A 21,668-nucleotide genomic window follows, 5' to 3' on the forward strand; every position below is an offset into this window, starting at 1 on the left:
GGTTCACAAAGAGTTGACAGGGCTAGTGAGCTGTTTTACACCCCAGTGTCAGTCGGTGGCTGGTGCTCCCTAACAGGCATGCTTGATTCAGGGAGTATGTCATGCACACTGAGTGAAGAGGCTGATTGCAAGCTAAGAGCTGCTGGTGTTGCACTGAATCCACAGCATGTCCCTGAAAATATGGTGCTGGTTGGTTGTGGTGGCCTTATCACACAACCCAAATGCATCTATGATTTGGACATTGAAGTATATGGGTCTAGGTTTCTTGTGCCAACGTTTGTGGTTCCTGGGCAAAAAAGATGAACTCATTGTGGGGGAGCAATGTGATTCGGCCCATCATTCAGAAGATGAAGGCTGATACAAAGTACTGGGAGCTTATTAACTCCAATTACACTGGCAATGATTGTGAAGACTTCCTGTAGTTGCTGAGCTGTATCTCACGGTGGTCTGCTCCTGTGATGCCAGATAAAGTTGGTACAGTCAGGTTGCGGAAGAGTGTCACTCTCTTGCCACAAAAGGAATATGTAGTTTGGGGAAAGCTGCCACCTTCTGCCCTTGTGTCTCCAGGGAGTACTGTCGTTGTGGAACCCACGTCAGCCCGTTCCACTCCAAAGAACATAATGGTGGGGCGCATTATAACACCCATGTGGGGAGATCGTTGGGTCCCTATGAAAGTCCTTAACCCAACACAGAGCCCTGTGACACTTCGTCGCAATGCTAAGATTGCTGATGTCTTTCCTTGTATTGCTGTAGAAGACCTGCCCATCACTCAAGGTCTCTGCGAGACTCTGACTGAGCAGTGTACCAGTTTTCCCCCCTCATCAGACCCTGTGCCTGACTCTGTGCAGCTACTCAAAGACGCTGGGTTGGCTGATATTGACATTGAGGGCTGTGAAGTGTCAGATGGGTGGAAGAGGAAATTGGTGGAGCTTGTGTTGACTTACCAAGATGTATTCTCTAGAGACAAACTGGACTGTGGTGAGGTGAAAGACTTTGTCCATCGTATCCACCTCACTGATGACCACCCTTTCAGGCTTCCCTATCGCAGAGTGCCCCCGGCTCACTATCATAAGTTGCGTGAGGTGCTGTCAGACATGGAGATGAAAGGCATCATCAGTAAGTCCACCAGCGAATACGCCTCACCACTGGTGATGGTTTGGAAAAAGTCAGGTAACTTGAGGATATGCACTGACTTCCGCTGGCTCAATGCCAAAACCGTTAAGGATGCTCACCCACTGCCCCATCAGGCTGACTGCCTTGCTGCCCTTGGTGGAAATGCTTTCTTCAGCACCATGGACCTCACATCCGGGTTCTACAACGTTCCCCTCCATGAGTCTGACAGACGGTACACGGCTTTTACTACACCTCTTGGCCTGTATGAGTACAACAGACTTCCCCAGGGTCTATGCAACAGCCCAGCATCTTTTATGCGGATGATGCTCAGCATCTTTGGTGACTTGAACTTTTCCAGCCTCCTGTGTTATCTTGATGACCTGCTGGTGTTTGCACCTTCAGAAGAGGAGGCCCTAAAACGTCTTGAGATTGTTTTCTCTCGCCTGAGGACTAGCAATCTGAAGCTGGCGCAGAAAAAATGTCACTTTCTCAGACGCTCTGTAAATTTTTTGGGTCATGTGGTGGATGCTGGTGGTGTCTCAGTTGATCAGGATAAAGTGAGGGTTATCGCCAGTTTTCAGAAGACTGACCTCATGGATGGTGATGGTTGCACTCCTTCTCAGAGGAAAGTGAGATCCTTCCTTGGCATGGTGATGTTTTACCAACATTTCATTCCAGGGTGCTCTCGTATTGCAAAGCCACTCTTTGCTCTAACTGCCGGTCAGAAGAGGACTAAAGGCTGCCATGGGAGTCGGAAACCTGGAACCTTTCGTAAGCTCACCCCACAAGACTGGACTCCTGCTTGTGAGAAGGCATTTGAGGAACTCAAAGGGGCACTCCTCAGCTGTGCGGTGCTGGCACATCCTGATTTTGAGAGGCCATTCATCCTTTCAACTGATGCCTCCATGGATGGGCTGGGTGCTGTCTTATCCCAGGTGCCAGCTGGTGAGGAGAGAGCAAGACCTATAGCCTTTGCTAGTAAGTCTCTCAGCCGCAGTCAGGCCAAATACCCAGCACACCGGCTTGAATTTTTGGCTCTGAAGTGGGCTGTGTCTGATAAGTTCAGCCACTGGCTCAAGGGTCACCAGTTCACTGTCTGGACTGATAACAATCCTCTCACATACATTCTGACTAAGCCAAAGCTGGATGCCTGTGAACAGCGTTGGGTCTCTAAGCTTGCGCCATACTGCTTCGAGATCAAATATGTTCCTGGAAAGCTGAACATCGTGGCAGATACCCTGAGCAGGGAACCGTTTGTGAGGCCTTTGGCCCAGCGCCTCCTGTCGGAGCCCTACTTTGAGCTGCTAGAGCAAGTCAGTGATGTGAAAGATGCCAGTGTCCAAGATGCCTTCCGTTTGACCTGTCAACCTCAGTCAATACACAGTGCTCCACGCTCTGCTGTGCTTGATGTGTCTCTGTCAACTGATGACGTGTCTTCTCTCATGTCTTCCCTCTGTGAGTGGGAGTCTGCTTCTCGCCAGCGTGCAACATCCCTCGCTGGTCACCTGACCTCCATTAGTCCACCTGACTGTGATGTCTCTCATGTGCTGTCCCACGCTGATCTCCTGTCTCACCAAACAGGGGATCCTGTGATCTCCAGAGTAGCCCGCTATGTTGAGCGTAAGCGCAGACCCTCCAGACGTGAGCGCTATCACGAGAACCAACATACATTGCAGCTCCTGAAACAATGGGACAAGCTCACATTCCTCAATGGTGTCCTCTACAGAGTTGTGAGGGATCCACTGACAAAACACAAGAGATTCCAGTTTGTGGTACCTGACTCCCTAAAACAAATGGTGCTGTCTGGCATACACGACAATGCTGGTCATCAAGGTCAACCTCACACACTCTCTTTGGCTCGTCAGCGTTTCTTCTCGTATGATATGGAGAAGGATGTGCGCAATCATGTGAGAAGTTGCCGCAGGTGTGTTCTCAGTAAGACCCCAGAGCCAGCAGCTAGGGCCCCATTGGAAAGCATTAAGACCTGTGCTCCACTGGAACTTGTGTGCATTGACTTCTGGTCAGCTGAGGACAGCAACAACAAGTCTGTGGATGTTCTTGTGATTACTGACCACTTCACAAAATTAGCACATGCATTCCAATGCCAGGATCAGACAGCTAAGAGAGTTGCTAAAAAGCTCTGGGATGGATTCTTCTGCGTGTATGGCTTCCCTCAGCGCATTCACTCTGACCAGGGAGCTAGTTTTGAGAGCGAACTGCTTGCAGAGCTTCTGGCTTTGGGTGGCGTTGCCAAATCCCACACTTCACCGTACCACCCCATGGGTAATGGTACCACGGAGAGATTTAATCGCACCCTTGGAAACATGTTACGGTCCCTCCCCCCCAGATCTAAGCAGAAATGGCCGCAGATGATACAGTCCATGACGTTTGTGTATAACTGTACGGCGCACGAGACCACCGGCTTTGCGCCATTCTACCTGATGTTTGGGAGGGTCCCAAGGTTACCAGTTGACCTCATGTTTCGGGATGTCCTTCATGATGACACCATTTGTGACTATGATACCTATGTCAAGTCACTGATGGATGACCTGCGCTCTGCCATGCTCCAAGCCCAGGAACACAACACGATGGAGCAGAGACACCAGTCTGACCAGTACAACAGAAAGGTGAAGGGTCTGCCTCTTTCACTGGGAGACCAGGTGTTGTTGGCAAACAAGGGAGTCAGAGGGAAAAGGAAGCTCTCTGACAAATGGGAACCTGTTGTGTACACGGTAGTCGACTTGGATCCTGCTCTTCACATCTGTCGTATCAGAGACAAAGAAGGACACGAGCGTGTGGTGCATCGCAACCTGCTCCTTCAAGTTAACTTTTTGCCCTTGGACACAACATTGAATGACGATGCTGCACATCCTGCTGTGGGCGTTGTCAGTGGCCCCCCCGAGTCTGACCTGGATGGGTCTGTGACATCTTTTGGGGACACAGGAGCTGTACCTCCTGCTACACGTACTGTGGCTTCTGTCTCCAGCATTGGCGAGCGTGATGACCGCACACTATCATGGATCCATTAGCAATCCGCCGCTGACCCAGTCGAAGATGGCGTTCATGAGACCCCTCCCATAATGGATGTTCCTGATGTTGGTGGGCTGGCTGGTGATGGAGCCTCCCCAGACTCCCCTGCTGCTTTCCCGTCCCACAGTTTTCATTCTCTTGTACCCGAAAATGTGGACGTGGATCAGGGACTTACCACACGTTTTGGTAGAATCATTAAACCAGTTCGTCGCTTGATTGAATCAATGGCTCAACTTGAAACACTCCTTGGTGTTGGACCTATTCAAGCAGCGGTTATCGATGTGTGAATTTGTTTATTGCTATATGTTGTCCATTGATATTGTTTTTGGAAAAGTATGATACAAGCAAAGAGTTGACTGTATTTTTTTTTTTCAGTTTGTACAGTCTGATGGTGATGCCCATAGATGTTATGGCCTGTTTTGTGTGGTGTAAATGGCACCTCATTTTGTCTATAGTGTGTCCTGGGATCTTGCTAGGCGCCGAGCAGGTCTCAGGTCTCTTATCCTCCTTGGAGGAAGCTATGTTGCTGATCTAATTCATTGTATATGTGATGTGAATTTGTTTGAGGCCACTGTATCTGTTATTGTGGGTTTATACATTTTATTATTTTATTTTTTTTGGTGTACTCTTTAGGATTTTGTGTAATTCTTGGGGGGTGAATGTAACAGGGTCATAAATCACATTGTTATAATTACACAAAATGTGTTCTAAACCCCCAAACTGTTCCTTTTATACCTGACCTTTAGGACCTCCAAGCCTGTAGTTATGTTCAATATCAGTTAGAGCCCCTCCTCATTCTTTTCTTCTTCTTCTTTGGTGCAACCTTATAAATACAGTGTACCCCTTTTGCCTCTCCCCATTTGCTTGTTGGAACCTTTCAGTCTGATCTGTGCAGACTGGTTTATCCGTCCTTCACCTGCAAAGACTACACCAGTGGGTCCTCGGTGTCGGCCTGCGTCGACAGCACATTCAATGTTCCCTTGAATCTGCTGTGTGGTCATACTTTAAGAACTCTGTTGGAAAAACATCAAACGACTGGAGTTTGAAATGTCCAAAAGTTTGAAGTCTGGACTGCTGTGAGGACATGAAGCTGCTCACTGGAAACTCTCCCTGCTGCTGCAGAAATATGTGAGGAGTCCTCAGTGTTTAGATCAGAGGGAGTCTGGACTGTTGTGTTGGTGGAGCAGAGCTGAAGAACAATGCTGAACATCTGGATGGATGTGATGTTGAGCTGGACTGCTACTGACCTCAGTGGAAGGACCCACAGACTCTGGTCCTGATGAAAGGTGGAGGAGGGCTGCATCCAAATGATTGAGCAGCTTTGGATGTTTGACAGTTTTTATTGTGTCTGAACGTTCCTACAGTTGGTTTGTGGTTGATGTGGATTTGCTGCTCATGTGAATCCTCCCACAGTGTTTCATTAGCAGCTGTAACCACAGTGACTCTGATAAAACAGGAATTAGCAGAATCCATCTGATATGAAGCTGTGCTTTGAATACCACTTCCCTCCTCTTTGAAGAGTAGTCAGATATCTGTGTTCAGGTTTTTGTACAGCCTCTTCTACACTTTGTATCACTGTGTTTGTAGAGCACAGTAGTAGAGAGCTGTGTCTGCCAGGGTTAGGGCTGTTATGGTCAGATTAGTTGATGTAGGTGATGTTTGGGATCCATATCGTTTATCAGGGATATATTCATAACGACTGTAGTCTTTTGCTCCTTTCTTTAGTATAAACTGAGGAGCATGAAGGTCAGAATGATGTCTGTACCAATGAAGGTAGATATCACTGTAACTTGTCTGATAGTTACATGTGAGTGTGACAGATTTTCCTTCTGTTTCAGTGACTTCAGTTCGTTCAGGAGTGATTGAGTCTCCAGCTGTTAGTCCTGGAAAAAGAAAGAAGAAAAGTAGTGAAATGCAGTCTGTATATCTGCTTAATGCAGCAGCTTCAACTAAACTTTAATCCCTGTTCTTAAACTCACCTATAATGTGAGATAGAAGCAAAAACAGGTGCAGCAACATGTCTTTGGAGTTATTAAAGCCAGACAGACAGCACATGAACAATGTTCTTCCACTGCAGCACAATGACCAACAAATAATGTCATTGGATGAGCTCAACTTCAGTGGGCGGGGCCAGTTTAATAGCTCAGCCAATCAAATAGTTTTGTGCTTCCACAGCAGCTCTGTCTCTGTCTCTGATCTTTACTGCTTCATTTCTCTGTTGTCTTTGTCATCAGTCCAATGACACAAGAATCAGAGGTTTAACAGTGTGTGGCTCCCTCTAGTGGATGTTGTGGAGTATTCTGTTGTCTTTGCTCCAAAGGTTTTTGTACAGAGTTTTGGTGTTTCCTGTCACTGTGGGCTGCAGAGCACAGTAGTACACAGCAGAGTCTGTCACTGCAGCAGAGGAGATCTCCAGATCGACTCGATTTCTCTTCTTGATCAGTGCAGCAGTCAATTCAATTCAATTCAATTCAATTCAATTTTATTTATATAGCGCCAAATCACAACAAAAGTCGCCTCAAGGCGCTTTATATTGTACAATAGATCGCACAATAATAAATACAGAGAAAACCCCAACAATCATATCATATGACCCCCTATGAGCAAGCACTTTGGCGACAGTGGGAAGGAAAAACTCCCTTTTAACAGGAAGAAACCTCCGGCAGAACCAGGCTCAGGGAGGGGCGGCCATCTGCTGCGACCGGTTGGGGTGAAGAAGGAAAACAGGATGAAAGACATGCTGTGGAAGAGAGACAGAAATTAATAACAGATATGATTCGATGCAGAGAGGTCTATTAACACATAGTGAGTGGCTGGAAAGGAAAAACTCAATGCATCATGGGAATCCCCGGCAGCCTACGTCTATTGCAGCATAACTAAGGGAGGATTCAGGGTCACCTGGTCCAGCCCTAACTATATGCTTTAGCCAAAAGGAAAGTTTTAAGCCTAATCTTGAAAGTAGAGATAGTGTCTGTCTCCTGAATCCAAACTGGAAGCTGGTTCCACAGAAGAGGGGCCTGAAAACTGAAGGCTCTGCCTCCCATTCTACTTTTAAATACTCTAGGAACAACAAGTAGGCCTGCAGAGCGAGAGCGAAGTGCTCTAATAGGGTGATATGGTACCACAAGGTCATTAAGATAAGATGGGGCCTGATTATTTAAGACCTTGTATGTGAGGAGCAGGATTTTGAATTCAATTCTGGATTTAACAGGAAGCCAATGAAGGGAAGCCAAAACAGGAGAAATATGTTCTCTCTTCCTAGTCCCTGTCAGGACCCTTGCTGCAGCATTTTGGATTAGCTGAAGACTTTTCAGGGAGTTTTTAGGACATCCTGATAATAGTGAATTACAGTAGTCCAGCCTGGAAGTAATAAATGCATGAACTAGTTTTTCAGCATCACTCTGAGACAGGATATTTCTAATTTTAGAGATGTTGCGCAAATGGAAGAAAGCAGTCTTACATATTTGTTTAATATGTGCGTTAAAGGACATGTCCTGGTCAAAAATGACTCCAAGGTTCCTCACAGTGTTACTGGAGGCCAAGGTAATGCCATCCAGAGTAAGAATCTGGTTAGATACCATATTTCTAAGATTTTCAGGGCCGAGTACAATAACCTCAGTTTGATCTGAATTAAGAAGCAGAAAGTTAGCGTCCATCCAGGTCTTTATGTCTTTAAGACATTCCTGCAGTTTAACTAATTGGTGTGTGTTACCTGGCTTCATGGATAGATAGAGCTGCGTGTCATCTGCATAGCAGTGAAAATTTATGCTATGTCTTCTAATGATGCTGCCTAAGGGAAGCATGTATAATGTAAACAGAATTGGTCCTAGCACTGAACCCTGTGGAACACCATAACTGACCTTAGTGTGTGAAGAGGACTCTCCATTTACTTGAACAAATTGGAGTCTATTAGATAGATATGATACAAACCACTGCAGTGCAGTACCTGTAATACCTACAGCATGTTCTAATCGCTCTAATAGGATATTATGATCAACAGTATCGAACGCAGCACTGAGGTCTAGCAGGACAAGCACAGAGATGAGTCCACTGTCAGAGGCCATAAGAAGATCATTTGTAACCTTCACTAAAGCTGTTTCTGTGCTGTGATGAGCTCTGAAACCTGACTGAAACTCTTCAAATAAGCCATTCCTCTGCAGATGATCTGTTAGCTGTTTGACAACTACTCTTTCAAGGATTTTTGATATAAAAGGAAGGTTGGAGATTGGCCTGTAATTAGCTAAGACAGCTGGGTCTAGAGATGCTTTTTGAGTAAAGGTTTAACTACAGCCAGCTTGAAGGCCTGTGGTACATAGCCGATTATTAGAGATAGGTTGATCATACTTAAGATCGAAGAATTAATTAATGGCAGGACTTCTTTGAGCAGTTTTGTAGGAATGGGGTCTAAAAGACACGTTGATGGTTTGGAGGAATTAATTATTGAAGTTAACTCAGAAAGATCAATTGGAGAAAAAGAGTCTAACTTGACATTGATGGTACTAAAAGTAGCTGTAGACGATATTACATCTGTGGGATGATTATTGGTAATTTTTTCTCTAATGATAAAAATTTTATTTGTGAAGAAGTTCATGAAGTCATTACTAGTTAACGTTAAAGGGATGGTTGGCTCAGTAGAGCTCTGACTGTTTGTCAGCCTGGCTACAGTGCTGAAGAGAAACCTGGGGTTGTTCTTATTTTCTTCAATCAGTGACGAATAGTAAGATGTTCTGGCTTTGCGGAGGGCTTTCTTATAAAGCAGCAAACTATTTCTCCAGGCTAAATGATGATCCTCTAAATTTGTGACACGCCATTTCCTCTCCAGCTTACGAGTTATCTGCTTTAGGCTACGTGTTTGAGAATTATACCACGGAGTCAGGTACTTTGGATTTGAGGCCTTAGTTTTCACAGGAGCTACAGTATCCAGAGTCGTACGTAGTGAGAAGGTAAAATTATTAACAAGATAATCAACCTCTGTTGGAGTAGCGTTCAGATAGCTGCTCTGCTCTATGTTGGTACAGGGCATTGAAGATGATAACAGTGGGTGGATTATATTCTTAAACTTAGTTACAGCACTTTCAGAAAGACATCTACTGTGATAAAGTCTACTCTCCATTGCTGTGTAATCAATTATTGTAAATGTAAATGTTATCAGGAAATGATCAGACAGCAGAGGGTTTTCAGGAAACACTGTTAAATGTTCAGTTTCTATGCCATATGTTAAAACAAGATCTAGAGTGTGATTAAAGTGGTGGGTGGGTTCTTTTACATTTTGAGAGAAGCCAATTGAGTCTAATAACAGATTAAATGCGATGTTGAGGCTGTCATTTTTAGCATCTACATGGATGTTAAAATCACCCACAATAATTATTTTATCTGAGCTGAGCACTAAATCAGATAAAAAGTCTGAGAAATCAGAGAGAAACTCTGTGTAAGGCCCAGGTGGATGATAGATGATAACAAGTAAGACTGGTTTCTGAGTTTTACAGCTGGGGTGGACAAGGCTAAGCATCAGGCTTTCAAATGAATTAAAAGTCTGTCTTGGTCTTTCGTTAATTAATAGACTGGTGTGAAAAATTGCTGCCACACCGCCCCCTCGGCCTGTGCTTCGAGGTTTCTGGTAGTTAGAATGACTCGGGGGTGTTGATTCATTTAAACTAACATAATCATCCTGCTGCAACCAGGTTTCTGTAAGGCAGAGTAAATCGATTTGTTGATCAATTATTAAGTCATGTACTAACAGAGACTTGGAGGAGAGAGACCTAATATTTAATAATCCACATTTCATTGTTTTACTCTTTGGTTCAGATGTGGATACTGTATTGTTCTTTCTTTGTGATTTTCTATGTTTAAGTTGTTTGTTGCTGGTTTTTGGTTTGTTTTTTGTCTTTTTGGGAGCTGACACAGTCTCTATGGAGATGGGTTTTTGGGGGGGTAGCAGGAGGAGAGAAGCTGCAGAGAGGCGTGTAAGACTGCAACTCTGCTTCCTGGTCCCAACTCTGGATAGTCATATTTTGGGGGGTTTAATAAATTGGTCCATATTTCTAGAAATGAGAGCTGCTCCATCCAAAGTGGGATGGATGCCGTCTCTCCTAACAAGACCAGGTTTCCTCCAGAAGGTTTGCCAATTATCTATGAAGCCCACATCGTTTCTGGGACACCACTCAGACAGCCAGCAATTTAAGGAGAACATGTGGCTAAACATGTCACTCCTGGTCTGATTGGGGAGGGGACCAGAGAAAACTACAGAGTCCGACATTGTTTTGGCAAAGTTACACACCGATTCAATATTGATTTTAGTGACCTCCGATTGGCGTAACCGGGTGTCATTACTGCCGACGTGAATTATGATCTTACTGTATTTACGTTTACCCTTAGCCAGCAGTTTTAAATTTCCTTCAATGTCGCCTGCTCTGGCCCCTGGAAGACAATTGACTATGGTTGCCGGTGTCTCTAGCTTCACATGTCTGAGAACAGAATCGCCAATTACCAGAGTTTGACCCCCGGCGGGTGTGTCGCCGAGTGGGGAAAAACGGTTAGACACATGAACAGGTTGGTGGTGTACCTGGGGCTTCAGTTTAAGACTATGCTTCCTCCTCACCGTCACCCAGCCGCCCTCTTTCCCCAGCTGCTTGGGGTCTGCCGGGGAACAGCTAGCGGGGCCTACGCTATCTTCGGCTGCACCAGCTACAGGGGCCTGGCTAGCTACGGGTGAATGAAGGGTGCGAAGCCGAGTCTCCAATTCAGTAATCCTGGCCTCCAGAGCTGCAAATATGCTACATTTGTTACAGGTATCATTACTGCTAAAGGAGGCCGAGGAGTAACTAAACATCTGACACAATGAGCAGGAAAGTGCAGGAGGGACAGGTGAAGTAGCCATGGTGCTAACGAGTCGGCTACGAGCTAAGCTAAGCTAGCGAAACAGTACAGAGACAGTGAGTGAATACTTTGGCTATAAATTAGGCAGTGAGCACACAGAAAGGGTGATTCAGATGAAGCACGTTAAGATTATACTATGAAAAAGGGATGTATCAAAAGATTTAAATTAAATTGCTAAGCAGAAAAGCTACTCAGAAACACCACTGTGTTTGAGCAGGAACAGGAAGTGATACTATACCGCAGAGCGAGCGAACCAAGTCAGTCGAGGGTTTGGGGGAGTTGCTCTTACCACAGTCGGCTCACTCGTATCAGTGATGAGGAGAAGGAACTGAGGAGCTGATCCAGGATCCTGTCGATACCACTGGAGATTCTCAGCTTTAACTGAATAGTTACAGGACACAGTAACTGTTCGGCCCTCTGATGAAAACACTTCAGCACTGCTGGCAGTAATATCATCTTCCAAGCTGTTACCTGCTGATGAAACAACATGTTATATTTACAGCTCTGTTCCACAGTCACATGTCCATCATTGGAAAAACACAGTGAGCTCAAAGAAAATCCAAACTGGATCTGTAACGCTGTAAACATGTCTTTGAATTTCAGGTGTTCCTGTCAGAAACATACGTACCTACGAGAGCTGCAAAGATCCAAATCACAGCCAGTTTTTCCATGTTTCCAGAGGAGAAATGTTGGAAGTGATGTTCACTGGGAGTTAGCTGTGAGTGGTCTGATGTTCACAGCTGGAGTCAGACAGGTTTCTGCAGTCAGGAGGAGGAGGAGCTGCTTTCCTGCTCAGCGCAGTTTTAAAGAGTTTCTGTCTGAGTGATCCTGGTCTCTCTGTCTGCTACAACCAGTCTGATTGTTCTCTCAGAGTTCTTTCATCATTAAAGAGAGCTCACTGGTTTTGTTTTCACATTACTGAATGATAGTCATGGTGAAAGTTCAGGAGATCAGCAGCTTCAGAAGCACTCAAATGCATTTCACTCTGTGTGTGAAGCAGTCCTGCAGCTGAGACACACTCAGGATGAGTTTTACTAGTCCTTCTAGCTGGCTTGGTTTAGGCTGGGATGAAGAACAGTGAGAGATGCTCTGACTGGGTATGCCTGCTTTAAACTCAAACAGATGTGGCCCAGTGTGAGGAGGAGCAGAGGATGCTGCTGAGCCTCAGCTGGAACCAGAGCACATGAGAATTCACACGGGGGAAACTCTACATATGTAACACGCCCCAAACGATTGTATTATGGCTCTTCAGGACAGTTTTACTTTTCTATTAAGCAGACCTAACAACTGGCTTCCACCACTTGGAGCACCACTGAAGCATCATTTCTGATGGGGAACACTAGAAAAAGATGTGTGGGAACATATCCTTTTCTAGTGTTCCCCACCAGAAATTGTTCTTCAATAGTAAGATTGTCCTACTTAAACCAGGATGGCAAGAAAACTTGGCACCATTGACCCATCTTATCACTGTGGACCAAAACAACTGAAAACATCAACCCTACTCATACAATAGCACAGTTAAAATAATTGTTTTATTCCAAAATATAGAGAGTATCAGTTTCACAGGTGTGTTACAGTATCACACCTGTGAGAAGAGTGATGATGTGCAGTGTTGGGAAGGTTACTTTTAAAATGTATCCCACTACAGATTACAGATTACATGCCCCAAAATGTATTTTGCAATGTATTCTGTTACGTTACTCAATGAGAGTAACGTATTCTGATTACTTTGGATTATTTAATATATCATCATGCTTTTTTACAACTACATGAATGTCCTATTGCTGTGTGATTTATTACTATTACTGAAGGTTACTCTCCATACCAATACCAACTAGATGTTTAAATCTTAATATAAATGAGTAACAGTAGGTGGACATTAGGTAAGGCAGAGGTGACATGGACCACGAGATTGAGACACAGACATTAGAGCCTCTTAATGCGTGTTTTGTTTGGATTTCCACCAGCGTGGTGTTGTGGGATTTCTCTTTAGTGTATTGTCCTTTAATGTATTGTCTTGATGAAATGCTTTCATGTTACTTAGTTTAGTATGTCTGGTTCACACCTCATTCAAGCTGGGAAACAGACGGTGAGAAACTGGTGAATGTCTCCCAGGAGACGGAAGCTCACACAGGAAGACTTGACCCCAGAGTGGGGGAGATTCACACAGGTGATAGAGAGTCTGTCTGTTTAGAGCCAAGGTGTGAACTGCAACTGTAAAAGCCTTTTGTTCTGTGACTGTGTATAAAAAGGACCTGAACTGTTCATTGTCAGAGACGACTTTCAGTGCCCCCTGACTGACGTCCCTCCTCATGCATGAGATAGCTGAAATAAAGGTGTTGTTACAACTCATCCCGTCTGTAGGCTTTGGTAATTAAAATTTCCACAACAGTGGAATTACCAAAAATCCCTGGGCTCTCGCACTCTGGGGCCTCTGGATGTCTGGAGCCTGGATCTCCTCCATGCCTGCTTCATGCCCTGGGGGACGGGGCTATGGCCCTCTACACCCTCTAACCTTTTGTATACAAGCGCGCTGATCAGCACAGGTGCGCACACAGGTGTACACTGTTCATAGACATAAACTACACCTTTCTTGGCTGCTACTTCAAAGCACATTGTGCGCTGTTGGTCCTGCGTGCTGCACAACAACATTCAATGTTTAGTATTTACTGCTGTTTACACTTAGCTAGATTAATGCGATGGTGTTGTGTTTAGTATGTTGCTTTGTTTTTTTTGCTTGTTTTCTCTTCTTTTTCTGTCAACAGGTGATCCAGGAGATTTTTTGTTTCTCTTTTTAAGTGCCCTTTCTCACTGTCCCTCTCAAAACGGCAAGGCCATGATGATCCATTTGACAAGATAAATCCATTTGGTATCCTTGTTGGTCTTCAGACAACAATTCTGACGGCTAAAGAACGAAATGGGACAGGCAAAAAAAAAAAAAGACTCTTTTGCTCGAATTGATCTGTTAACTTCAGTAATTTTGCTTTAAACATTAAACAATTTGATTTTTTTATCTTGAAACTTTTCTGTTGAGTCTATTTTAAGAAAACAAAAGAGAAACGTTGTGAAATTTTAGAGGATAATATAAATTTACACTCATCATATTTTCAACAATTTTTCAAACCTCAAATTTCTTTGTGTCACTCGGTCAACACGTATTTATTCAGTTCTCATGTTCATTTAAATGTCTGTAAGAAGTGCCTTGAACTGTAAACTTGTGTTTTATTACATCCAAATCAGAATTTGACTCACATTTGCATTTTTCCAGGTAACTACGTTATGATTTACACCGATGTTTTCTTTTGCTAAACTATTCAGAGGGGATTGTATCCAAAAGAAGGAGAGTGGTTTAACAGTGTGTGGCTCCCTCTAGTGGATGTTGTGGAGTATTCTGTTGTCTTTGCTCCAAAGGTTTTTGTACAGAGTTTTGGTGTTTCCTGTCACTGTGGGCTGCAGAGCACAGTAGTACACAGCAGAGTCTGTCACTGCAGCAGAGGAGATGCTCATCTTGATTTCTTTTCCCACCACTTGAATCTTCAGTCCAGGAATATTTTCTGTTCCTACTGCTCCTGAAGCAGAGTGTGAGATCAGGAGCTCTGGTGCTCTTCCTGGATGTTGTCGATACCAGAAGAAATAATCACCAGTTGACACTTTGTAAGTGTAGGTCAGAGTAACTGTGCTGCCCTCTACACTGGACTCTTCATCTTTGACTGGACTGAGCTGATCACAGCTGACACCTGAAGGAAGAAATCAGTCTTAGAATTCTTTCAATAAATAATTGACATGAATGAATCATTTGAATTGAACATAGTTTCCTGTGTAGGTGAGCATACCTGTGAGAGTGAGAAGAATCAGAGGAAACACACAGTGATGTAATGACAGCATGTTGAGGAACATGAAGTTTGTTTTGTGTTGAACTCTGTTGAATGTGGAGGTTTTTCTCTCTTCTATAGTTCAGTAACAGCTCAGCTCCTCCCTGAATCTCTGCTCCTCCTCTCTGCTCTCAGTCACTCCTCCTCCTGTGGTTAACACACTTTATAACCAAAATGATTTAAGGGAGCCGTGTGACACGTCACACAAGCAGAAGTCACATTAACGATGTAGACAGAGTCAGAGAGTCGGTGATACTCACACAGTTAAAAAGTCTGAAACTTGAGACATTTGGAGAAAAATGCGTAAGAAGTCCTGAATTCAAGAAACATCTCAGAATAGTTTGTGTATGTTGGGAAGGATTTTTGTTCACAACTGTTTGTTCAAATGAAGCATCATCTTATTTGATTGGATCTTAAAACACAAACCTGAGAGACGTCATGTCTGTGGACACGACACGCAGGATTGTTGTGGTGCAGCAGCAGTCCCAGTTACAGCTGACACTTTTGGACACAACATCTGTTTGACTTTGTGGCTCTTTGGTCAGTTTGATGTGAAGTAAAATGTATTTATATAACACTTTTTAAGACAAAGTGCTTTACAGGGAATATAAAAACTGGTCAAAAGAAGACGCCATCACCACCACCCTACATCTCGCCCTCACCCACCTGGACAATAAGGACACATATGTACGAATGCTGTTCATAGACTTCAGTTCAGCATTCAACACAACCATCCTCAGCACCTGATTGAAAACTGGGCCTGCTGGGCCTGAACACCTCCCTCTGTTACTGGATCCTGGACTTGCTGACGGAGAGACCTCAGACAGTCGGTAACAGCACCTCCAACACCACCACACTGAGCGCTGGAGCTCTTCAGGGCTGTGTGCTCAGTGTGGTGCTGTTTAAGCAGAGCTTATGAACCTCAAGTTTTGTGGCTTTCCACAGGAGCTCAGTTTTATGGCAAATTCGCGTAAAGCTGCAGACAGCTTCTGTGATCCAGGGTGGAGATTTAACCGTGATGCCTTTCCTGACTTTAAGAGGAGCCACTATGTATTTATTTTACACTCTGTGAAATGAAGGAGGCCACATGCCGTTCCACATCATCAGTTTCAGCTAGATTATTATCAAACACTTCAACAAATTCTTCCACCACACAGTCAGTAATTAGTCGTGAATGCTTCACATGAACAAAGGGCAGAATGTCACGAGTAAAGGAGAGATCAAATAAAAATATGTTCATGATTGCTAATAAAAATGTCCTCACGACAGACTGGTCCCATATCCAGACCCAGTGACAGAATCAGACCCAGACTGGTCCCATATCCAGACCCAGTGACAGAATCAGATCCAGGGTGTGGCCACCGCTGTGTGTTGGCCCAGTCACATGTTAGCTAAGATTAAAAGAGTCTACGAGATTAAGACAGTCAGAAGCAGCGTGGCATGAACTGTCAGCCACATGGAAATGAAAATCCTCCAGCAGAAGGATTCTTTCCAGCTTGAAGGTGGAGGATACAAAGTCCTCAAACTCTACTAAGAAGCTCCGAGCTAATCCTGGTTGGTCCTATTTTTCCTGTTGGTGTTTGATCCAACAGGAAATAAATAATAATAACTAGATAGATAGATAGATAGATAGTGTTACGGGTCCGAAATTGAGGATGAGAGTAAAACAATGATGGTCCAGAAGAGGTGGTTCAAACAATTGATTTTAATGAATTCACGCCGCGTGGAGAGGTGCAAACTGCAAAACAGTTGTACATCTCTACCCAAAATACACTCTAGATTGCTTTTATAACATCAGGGTATTGTAACGCCCCTTCTTGCGTTTACAAGCACATAATTTGCATGTACAGAACATTCATGTATTTTAAGAATTAAATGCAAACACAGAGGTTCCTCCTTGTGGCATACTCTTCCGAATATAGTGATGACCTAAGGCCTTTGAGGTCACCATGGACTGGACATCCTTCCGTCACCTGTAACTAAGCAAACTCAAATACCACAAGAAGCTGAATACATTCAGGCCTTTGCTCAGCTACTATTTTACTATACCAATATACTCAGCATATGAGTTATGATATATATATATTTAACTCAATCATTTTAAAGTGGTTATAACTGCACCTGTAATAAACATGTTAATATTTGATTATGATAACCCCTATAATATAAATTATAACATAATGCCAGCAGCTTCAATAAACGCTTTGATGAAATGATAATTAATGCAATGATAAGATGATGGTTATGTAAAATAATCCCTGTAATTCCACAATTCCCCCTTTTGACGTCTTCCAAAGACGTCACTACACCATTCCCAGGTCCACTACCTTCGCTCTGACCCTCTCTAGCCGCCCCCTGACTCAGCAAATCCGACAACAACCTCATGTCCTCTAGGTGGTCCAGCAATAAAACACCAGCTCCCACTTGAAAACACTTCATGCTTAAGTGGTCTCTGCTCCTTTTCTGGGTCTCTCTCTAGTGGAAATCTTCTCCTGTAAGGGATAGAAAACAAACAACCTTTCTCTGCTACACCTTACTAACTTACCGTGTTCATCTCAGGTTCCTGTCATTATTCAAAGTTGGTTCACAATATCATATCAGGCCTAATCACAAACCCTACTGCCACGTCTACTTTGTTAAGCTCTTGAGCTAGACTCTGTACCGGTTTGCCAATCTGTGTGTACATGCCTCTACACTTTTAATGTCTAAATGCACCTCTGGATGTATGTGCACTTGTATGTCTATCTGCATCTATGAGTCAATGATTTGTCAGATATAAGGCGTTAATGTGAGAAATGTTTCCTGACTATTAACTCCTGATACTCGAGGAACTTTCCTGTTTGCCGAACTTCCTAGGTTTGGCCTTTTACACTTTTACTAAAGAAATTTTAACAGAGCCCAAAGAGATTTTTATTTTACTCCTGTGCTTGACAGGTTAAGCGAAGTTGTTTTTTGTTTTGTTTTGAAATTTTTCTCTTCTGTGTGTGTGTGTGTACATAAGTAAGAATATGATAATCAACATAAGATCCCTGGTTTGCAAATGATTTTCTGCCCCCGCTGCAGGGCAACATCATGTGGTGGTGAGTCTATGTTGGCTAGTTTAATGCAAATATGTAACAGTTGCTTCATTACATTGCCCACTCAGAGTTGCGCAGTTTCAAAGTATGTGGAGAGTTCAATACACATTTCTTGGCTAATTATTTTCCCAATAAAAGTGAAATCACACATTGCATTTGATTTCACTTATATATTATCATGTTCTGGGCTCTATCCATTATATTAACTTTATTCAATCTCCATACTCTTTATGTGTGTGAGCAACGCTTTTAGTCTTATTAAACACAACCCAAGTAAAATGCACACCATCCCCATGTCAGCCTAAATCTCCGCTAAAAAGCACACTTCAAAATTTTCTATCTGGATTTACGCCTCTTTTGGCCTCAAGCATATACATAACATGCAAAGGTTACTGTTAATGCCCGTTAGACAAGTTTCCATTATCTACAACATTTTGTTTCACCCGGCTCACCCTCACACATTTCCTGTTCACTTATTGCATATTTATCTTTAACACCTTTTACCTCAGTAGTTGCTAAGCAGAAACAAAGCAACCTGTGGTCCACCTTTACCCTGTAAAATAAACCCCTGTTATGATTGTGTCTGTAAGCATGTTTTGCATTCATTCATTACAGTCCACGCCATTCCTACAAGTTAGGAGCTGTAAAGTTGAAAGCTGCATCAAGTCCAGGCCTTTGGCCTGGCCTATATTTAAATCATGTGTGTTTGTAAGCGCGCATGCAATTCACCTGCTATGTTCTCATCATCCCTCAACATGTATCACCTGGACACTCTCACCAGTGAAGCTTAAAACCCTCTTGGATAGAACATCAACTCTAAACAAGCACAGTTATGCATTGTGTATAAAATTAACTCAACCTTATGCTAACCTACATAAGTACCTGTCTTAAGAGAGACCTCTGCACAGCTCAGACGCCAGTTGCAAGAGCTCTCTAACATTAGAATCATCAGCTGTGACTTATATAGTGTTATTTCGGTACTTTATACTTCACACATTTTTGAACGTTGTTTATATGGGGAGTTCCTCTTTTTGTGTCTATATTTATTAATATGCCTTGTGCACTAAAGCTTCCTGTTTTTCAGTCTGGCTGAGCACTCGTTTGTGAGTATAAACTGGCCTCTACAAGCCTTCATTAGCAGATACACATTACAAATACTTCATATATACAGAGAAAAACCCAATAATCCACATTTCACTATTTTGTTCTTTGGTTCAGATTTGGATTCTGTATTGTTCTTCATTTGTTATTATTTATGTTTAGATTGTTTATTGCTAATCTTGGTTTGTTGTTGTCTGTTTGGGAGCTGACATAGTCTCTATAAATGAACTTCTTTTGGTGGAGTAGCATCAGGAGAGAAGCTCCGGAGAGGCATCTTCCATGTTAAACACTAAAATATAACATAAGGAATCTTCTCAACGTGTTGTATATTTTTAATATTTCCTTATTATTTTGTCATAAAATAAACCAACCAAATAACTTAAGCTGTGTGACAGCACCTTGCGTTTACGCCAGGCTGTGAACTGCCCTGAAGCTACACCCCCTTTCACCCCATTTACTTTCTCAATCTTAGTTTAAACTATTCCTGACTTCCCTCAATGCACACTGTAAAGTGTAAAAGATACAATTAGCTTTCTCCTGGTAAAAGGTCCTACATTATTTTCTCTACCTTTGGAAACATCCTCTATCGAGTTAACCCATTTCATTTTTCAAACTTAGGCCTGATTTCTTCGCCCCCTTTAACGGGTAGCGCATATCCGGTCTGAACACTGTGTTTGGGCAATTTACGAATTGTTGCAGGATTTCTATGTTATGTAAAGTTCCTCTCATCCCTTTTATGCTTCCATTATAACCTGTGTCTAACAAGCTTTTGATCTTCTTTGTAATATAAACAACTCGGTGTATTTGTGCTCTGTTCTTCTCCTTTCTCTCGTCTGATCATCTCAAGTACGTCCTGTACCCAATTTGCTTCCTCTTTTCAAGCCCCACATTTAATTACAAGCTCAAACATATTTGCCCTATATTGCTGTCTCGACGTGTTTCCTGTCAACTTAACAGAGTTATTCTCAGAACTCAGAAAGGTCACGTAGACATTTGCTTAGTAACCCTAAAAGAGCACCTTTCATGTAGCTAATCGCATATATTAACACCCCCCTTTTTGTGACACATCTCATGTGTTACAAACTCAAAATCCTTCACTCAAGCTTAGGAAATTAAAAGAAAAGTTAGTCCTATCATATTAGGCATACATGCTCCGGCCCTTCAAACCTGTATTTAAGGAATGAAATCAAATTAATCATCATGTCAAATCCTTTCTTGGCTCCATCCACAGCCTGCATCCTTGAAACGTCCTAGAAACAAAAACCTGTGTGTTAACCAGAACTTCACATTTCATACTCAGTTTTTCCACTTCATCCAACCTGTAATATCAAAAAAGTTAAAACAGAACAATTATCAGTCATATGTCCAACCTTAGTCCAGTCTTTTGTCAGTGTCCAGTCGGTCCAACCTATGGTCTGCCTGGTCCGTCCAGTCACCATCCATTCCCACACATTCACTCACATGCATTAACATCAGGTATTGCTGACAGTGGAGACTATCTCGCAAATATTCAGTCTTCACTCTCAGCAACATCAACTCATTTATTTGTTTTACTTTGTTTTTAAGAAAATAGTTCTTTCTGCTTTTAGACTGGATTGGCTCGCGGCAATCCTTTTACTTTGTCAGCGCTGTTATCCACTCTTTTGCAGGCCTGCTTACAACAAAAATGAGAAAAAAGAGAGCTGAGTATTAGCTCATCAAAGTACAAAACAAAATCACCTGACAGGTTTTTCTTTATAAGTGCACTGTTACAAAACCCCTTAAACATGTCCATGTTTATTAACACTCCCTCTTTAAAAATAAAACAACAACCTCAAAAATCTTCAACAATCTTAAATTTCACCCATAGACCACACCCAAAACGTAAAAAAGCTACACCGTTTTGTACACGAGATCCCCCTTTAAGCACTTTACCAAACTCACATTCAACCTTAACATATAAGCACGTTCTCACAATATGTCAACACTAATTTATAAACCTCTTAATCAAATTTGCACCTCTGAACAATCTACCCCTCCTTTAAGGCCTCAATCACACACAGACAGCAACCTCCTCTGTCCACATTCACACGAGCTTTCGAACTTTTTCCATACTCAGCCATATCTCAACAATTTAACTTGGCAAAATAAATACATGTTTAAACTTTATCACATTATTCGATTATTTTCATTTTCTTTCTATACTAATCACTTACTTTGATCAATCAGTGCAAGAGCACTCCTGAGTCACTCTTATAAACACTTTTCTTTTGTTTTTCCATCTATTTTATGAACCATTCACACCATTCTCTCACTCATACAAGCAGCAAGCAGATCTTCATTGCATATGCTTATGTTCTTAGCCAGGTTTTTAATCAATATCTATTCATTAAGCTTCAGGAGCTTGTCTTTATAAGGTTAATGCATTTTCTGTTTGTGTGTGTATGGGTATATGTTATTTTGCATCTATGACTTCACAGTCTCCCAGACTTCTTCCCAACTCTCCAGTTAAGCAGTCAGTTTTCTTTTTCCCCGAGTTACTAACCCACATTTTGATTTCCCACCTTAAATTACCGCCCTCCTGGTCTTCAGCCAGGAGCTGGGGCTTGCTTTTCAGGTT

The 21,668-nt window shown here is 42.8% G+C and overlaps 2 gene segments (V, D, J or C); both read right to left on the bottom strand.

Moving 5' to 3' along the window:
• Positions 1 to 6,505: 6,505 nt before the first annotated feature.
• On the bottom strand, positions 6,506 to 12,215 carry LOC109201757 (T cell receptor alpha variable 27-like; the record flags this gene model as incomplete). The annotated part of the segment is given in 3 exon segments: positions 6,506 to 6,577; positions 11,258 to 11,493; positions 11,648 to 12,215. Coding segments are annotated over 3 exon segments (351 nt in total), but the record flags the coding sequence as incomplete, so codon positions are not given.
• Positions 12,216 to 14,172: 1,957 nt separating this feature from the next.
• Positions 14,173 to 15,161, bottom strand: LOC112842803 (T cell receptor alpha variable 3-like). The segment is given in 2 exon segments: positions 14,173 to 14,756; positions 14,853 to 15,161. Coding segments are annotated over 2 exon segments (432 nt in total).
• Positions 15,162 to 21,668: the final 6,507 nt, after the last annotated feature.

Source organism: Oreochromis niloticus, linkage group LG18, assembly GCF_001858045.2.
Source record: "Oreochromis niloticus isolate F11D_XX linkage group LG18, O_niloticus_UMD_NMBU, whole genome shotgun sequence".
Taxonomy (NCBI): domain Eukaryota; kingdom Metazoa; phylum Chordata; class Actinopteri; order Cichliformes; family Cichlidae; genus Oreochromis; species Oreochromis niloticus.